The sequence below is a fragment of the Cynara cardunculus genome (assembly GCF_001531365.2).
Source record: "Cynara cardunculus var. scolymus isolate 2C chromosome LG 10, CcrdV1, whole genome shotgun sequence".
NCBI lineage: Eukaryota > Viridiplantae > Streptophyta > Magnoliopsida > Asterales > Asteraceae > Cynara > Cynara cardunculus.
This window is the reverse complement of record NC_037537.1, coordinates 25,171,939-25,178,364: the sequence shown is the minus strand read 5'-3', so window position 1 is coordinate 25,178,364 and position 6,426 is coordinate 25,171,939. Positions and strand designations below refer to the sequence as shown.

General features: G+C 33.0%; 1 protein-coding gene across 1 annotated transcript in view; it reads right to left on the bottom strand.

Moving 5' to 3' along the window:
• LOC112520156 overlaps positions 1-767 on the bottom strand; it is a 2,687-nt gene extending 1,920 nt beyond the window's left edge. Inside the window, exon 1 of the mRNA XM_025128456.1 lies at positions 165-767. Coding sequence (XP_024984224.1) covers positions 165-767 — 603 coding nt within the window. The remainder of the gene's footprint in view (positions 1-164) is intronic.
• Positions 768-6,426: the final 5,659 nt, after the last annotated feature.

Below are 6,426 nucleotides of genomic sequence, written 5' to 3'. Positions count from 1 at the left end.
TTTTGAAAATCATCAATACCCAACCATGAATCAAAAACTCTAAAAGGTTTAGGCCCCAAAGAAAGATCATTAACATTCAAAAGAATGGGGCAATGATCGGAAATGGATCTGTGTAAAACCTGCACGGAAGGATCTTTCCAAAAAGAGAAAAAGTTAGACGTTACCAGGAAGCGATCAAGCTTGCTCATCTTGGAACCATCTTTGCTAAATCTGGTGAAACGTCTGCCGCAAAAAGAGATATCGAGAAGCCCAGAGGAAGAAATAAAATTGTTGAAATCTGAAGCCTCTTTAGAGTMGAAATTTGATCCCATTCTTTCTTCAGGAAAACGAACCGYGTTGAAATCCCCCAATATAACCCATATAACATCTGAGGCACTCAGGATCACCGAGCTCAGTTCCTCCCAGACTTTTGCTTTATGCGCCAGCGCTTGAGGATTGTAGACATTAATTAAACCAATTTTCTTTTTCACATTTTGCCACAAACCAATCGCTCCACAGAAATGGTCCCCCTTAATTTCTGATTCTTTAAAGAAAACACTTACGTCCCAAGATAAAAGAATACCTCCTGAACGGCCAGAAGCGCTTACAAAGACGTGGTCAAAGCTCCTGCTTCCCCAAATCGACGAAAACCAAGCATCTGAAAAGCTATCACATTTTGTTTCTTGCAAACCTAGCACAGAAYATTTCTCTTTTTGCACAAGMTCCTTTATATTGCCAGATTTTCCATTCGCTTTCAGCCCACAGCAGTTTAAAGAAAGAATCTTCATAATGAGAATAAAMRTACCCAAAAAAGAAAACAAGCTCCACAGGTGCTCAGCACAAGTAGACATCCTGCGACCTGATTTCGTCACCCCTAGCTTTTTTCTCATTGTATTGAACTCCAATAGCATTTCCAATTACCTCCTTTGAGTCAGCCACAATATCAACAGAGATAGGCTGAGAGCTGTGGGATGATGAAGATTTGCAAAAGCCAGTGAATTCAAGACCAATTTTTGAAATTTTATTGGATTGGACCTGTTGGTGGGATGCCACAAAGATTTTTGGAGAAGAAAATTGGGCCTGAAGCTTTGACCCAATAACCGAGCCCGAGTTTTGATCAGGGATCAAAACATTTTCAGTTTCAAAAGGAACTGATTTTTTAGAGGACATGACTTCGTCCCAAGATTGCAAATTGCACCCTTCAACCCTTTCATCGGAGAATCCTGGCGATTCATAGTCAACCGATCGAGAGTCTGATATGCCGTCGCATGAGCCAACATCGTTTTCAAAATCCGAGTCAAAACTAGATCGAGCATCATTAGAAGGAGGCAATAAAATTAATCRGTTGTGGTCTTCGATARCCTTTACACAACACATTTTATCACCTACAATCATTTTCACCTCCGAATTTACACTTGCCAWAYTAGTAGCTATCAATACACCAAAAGAACATACCATGTCGTTATCGAAAGAAGGCTTGTCAGCTTCAAGAATCTCCCCAAACATCTCTGCAATTTTTTTAAAGTTACCGTCACACCAGGCTTCAACAGGCACACCTTGAATGTCGATCCAAGTCAACCTCTCCGGACAGAGAAAATTTTYATTCCACATTTGAATATTTTGGAACCAGTGCTTTAGCAAATCTTTGTTTTCAGCTAAACACTTTTCGGCCACCTCTTTTGAGCTCCACTCACAAAGAACAAACAAACCTCCCACATATTGCAATTTGCAAGCACCCAATCCATCTTCTTTGAGAATTTCCTTTAAATTCCTAAGCAATTCAATGCTTTTGACCCTTCCCATCCAACTCTTACGCAGCCTTTCAACGTAATCCATGTTGATTTCTCCTTTGATGACCTTATTTTCGCCTTTATGCAAATTTTCGCCAAGAACAGCCTGCTTGAACGATCTACCATCCACACAACCTAGCTTGATGTTTTCAGCATGACGATTAGWCGGGATCCATGCCTTRTTYCTATTAACCAAATTATTCTGCTGGGGCTTCGACTCCTTTGTAATAATTCTCTTTTTTCCATTGACGTACTTTTCCAGATTGATAATAAGTTTCTTTGTGCCTATAATAATGTTTTTGAGCCTTCTTTCTAAAGCAATCTCATCATCAGCATGAAAGAATTTAACGAAACCAAACCTGGTTCCCTTACTTGTGCATTTTCTAGCTAAATAAAGGGATGAAATTCGACCATACTTTTTGAACATGTTTTCCAAAGCAATTTCATCCCAATTATCTGGGAATCTAGTGAAAAAGAAATTGGACACTTTACCTCTGAGTTTCCCTTTTCTTTCCACTTTTTGCCAACCATCATTATTACCCACTGCTTCCTTCTCCATTGTAGCTGAAGGTTTTGCTGTTTTCATCTGTGAAGACTCAGCATCTTTGAGAGTTTTGAACGAGACATTGGGYCTTTTCTTGATATCGGTTGCTTCCTCGACAGACCTGGTCTCGATAATTGCATCATCATGATTAATGTTYTGAACAGGAAACGATTTCTTATACAYAGTTTGCTTATCCTTTTTCCGCCGCCTCAGCTCCGCCTCTCTCACCTTTAGCTCCGGTAACACAGCCTCAATCGGTTCCTCCAGACGCCTCACCTCCGACCTCCGAGCTACCTTAACTTGTTTCTCCACTTTCTCCTCGCCTTTCTTTGTCGTGGGTTCTGTGTCTTTGATGGGTTGAGATCTGACTTTGCTGCTTTCGTCGCCACCAAGGAAGGAAGAAAAAGCCGTCGCTAGAGCAGCAGCAAAGTTTGGATTTGTGAGAGCAGTAACTATGTCGGCTACAGCAGCTGGCGATGGCCTTTGGTACATTTCCGTTGAAGATCCTGCTATTGAGCTTCCGGCTATTGAGTTTCCGGCCATTTGGTTTTCGCTGGGTCACAGGTCTTGGTCGTCGCTGGTCGTCACTTTCTTAATGCTAACAGATCTACCCTTCTCAATCGCAAGCTGCGCTGCAACACCGATCGCCACCGCAATCAACCCGTCGTGCAGGTCAACCGCCGGTCTTGGTCGACGCTGGTCGTCTTAGTATATGTTTATGCATATTTCACTTGTAATTTTGAATTTTAAGTAATATGCATCAATATACAGTACTTTATGCATGAAAAATGATTTTTAAGAGTTTTTGTCAAATGCTTTATAATATAGTATAGATTAAGTATTTAAATAATTTTTTTGAATAAATTGATTCTTGAACTTTCTGAAAATCAAACAAATAAATTCTTAAACTTACTAAATTTGAAGAATAAAACCCAAGGAACTTTCATATTTTAAGTTGGGTCTCTGAATATATTTTATTGAACGAATAAATTCTTACACTTATAAATGTAAGTGTTTATATGTTCAGATACATAATCGATCAAAATATGAAAATTCATTAGATTTTTCTTGGTTTTAATTAGTTCAATAATTTATTTCTTCGATTTCAAAAAATTCAAAGATTTATTTGTTTTAAAAAATAATTCAATAAATTAATCACTCAAAAGATGATAAGTTTGTTAGGGTTTTTTTTCACATTTATTTCATATAAATAATATAAAATAATATTGGTCAATAGAAATGGTCAAACAAAATTGAATGACCAATATAACAAGGAAAAAGTTATAAAAAGAAGCCCAACAAACTTTTCCGTTTCAAATGATTTATTCTCTAAATTATTTTTTTAATAAAAATACCATTCTCTGAACTATTTTCTTGAATGTAAAAATCATGATCTGAACTATTTTAAAAAAAAAAATTAAATTTTCTCATTTTGATTGAGTAAGCCCTTAAATATATTTTTTTAATAAATAAATCATCATATTTTTAAAAAGGGAAAAGTTCAAAAAAAACTCATTGGACTTTACTGTTTGGAACGATTAAGTCATTGGACAATTTTTTGGAACAAATAAATCATTGGATATTCTAAAACCTGTTAAATAAGTCCTTAGACTTTTTAAAATATGTTATATATATTTTGTTAGTGAAAAAGATATGAAAAAACAATGAATTTTCATATTTTGAACGAAAAAAATAGTTACATTAAAAGTCATCATGTTGGCAGTACATGAAGGTAAAATTCTACCATTATATACAAACAAAAGTGTAGGTCATTAAATCATTATGCTGGAAGACAACTTCAAGAACTACATTATGACTTCTGCTTTTTGTACTTCATACCACTGCTAGAGAACACCAAAAAGTGCTTCCAGCTTTTATCTTTAGATTAGCGATGGAGATGATGGTGTGCGAGAGGGAGAAGGAGACGGGAGGGGAGGGAGATGAGGAGTTTTTATGATTTTTTAAGTTTTTTTTTTAATTTAAGTTACCTTCTATTCAGGTTACAGGTTACGATTTTAAGGAATGAGGACTTATTTAATAGGTTTTGTAAAATCTAAGGATTTATTTAACAGATTTTAGAATGTCCAAGGATTTATTTGTTCCAAAAATTGTCCAATGACTTAATCGTTCCAAACAGTAAAGTCAATTGGGTTTTTTTGAACTTTTCCCTACATCATTTGATTACATCATTTGATCCAAAAAAGATAACTGATTAGTAAAAGTTCGTTGGTTTTTTTAAAAAAAAATTGGGTTTTAATCATTCAAAATGTGGAAGTTTAATAGTTTTTTAATTCAAAAAATAATTCAGTGACTTGATCATTCAAATTGAGAAAGTTTAATGGTTTTTTCATACAAAACAATAGTTTAAGACTAAATCATTTAAAATGAGAAAGTTTGTTGAGTTTCCCTGAACTTTTTTCATATAAATTTTTTGAAAATAAAAATAGTCTTATAATATTTTTCAAAAGTTCAATAATTTAGTAACGTATTTTAAATAGCTATCAAATCAAAAAAAAAAAAAAATATGTTACAAAATTATCTAAAAGTAAAATATAATTGAAATATAATCAAATGAGAACTCGATATGTTATGATAACCGTGAGAATTTTACGTTAAAGTTTTGTTTTACATGATTTTTTTTATTAAATGCCAACATTTAATGTGCAGACGAACATATATTTGTTTCACAATGTGCTTGTTTCATATGTATTCGATTCACATTGTGAAACTTATTCAGATATAACTTTTGTTTAACAAATAGCTAAAAAGATTCACATTGTGAAACAAACACATTGCAAAACAAATATAAGCTAATCAGTATTCTAAATACTAGTCCTAGGTATAATGAAATCATATGAAATGACACATGATGCACTGTTTCTCAAAGTTATTACAATTTAATGGGTTCTCAAAAAAAGACCCCCTATTAAAATCTTCTGTAACGTGCATTTATTAATTTGGTGCCAAAGAAATGTCGTCATATGGGAACGCTTTAATTTTCAGAATCTCGTAAACAATTTATCTTCACTTTTTTACCTGTTTCGCACACAGTTTTAAAAATCTTTCTACATAAAATCGATATGCTCAAAATACAATGATCGTGATTCTTCAGATTATCTGATCAAGAAACAGGTTGAAGACGATCGATCTTGTAAGTCTTAAATGTTAAATTTATTATACATTCTTCAGTTGATTAAACTTTCTGCTATCGATTTTGTTTATATTATTTTAGATCTGTTTTTCATGTTTAAAGTAAAGAAACAAAAAGGAATTCATTGGATTTGTGTATATCATGCGTCGTTTAATATGTGTTCTGTAACGTTTTGATTGCGATACTGGGTGTTTTACAACCCTCGGTAACATCGAAAAAAAAATATAGTAAGTGTTTAATGCATATTTTAAGAAAATTGAAGAAAGCGATTGGATTTGCGTATATCGAGAAATATTATCATTGAACATTTTGGTGGTTGAGGGGCTGCTTATTCAAACACTTACATGATAACCGTTTACTGATAAGATTCAACACTATCACTTATATTACGGAGTAAGATCATCTTGTGCAACAATTTACTTTGATAAACGCTAACTGGTAAGAAAATTTTGTTCCCTTTACTTATTGGGTAAGACTCTCAATCTTTACCATTACTTTTATCAGATAAAATTCTCAATCTTTGATATTTTTATTTGATAAGATAATATTACTTGATAAATATTTACCGAATAAACGTTGATAAACCAATTTTCACTAATTGATTTTTGCTTGGATATGCTCATCTTAGTTTTATAGTTACACCATCAAGCATTATTGAAGTAAAGATCTCAATCATCTCACATACATACATACATATATATACATACATACATATATATACATACATACATATATATATATATATTAGAAGGGTATTCGCACAATACAGCGAGATACATTTTCATTTTAATGTTTCGTTTTATTTTTTGTATATGTTGATACAATAAAGTTTATGTGATTTTGAGAATAATAATATTTTAATTTTGAATAAAAATAAATTTGAAAACGTTATAAAAATTTGAATATCTATACTATATTATAATGCATTTGGCTAAAACTCTTAAAAACTCTTAAACTCTTAA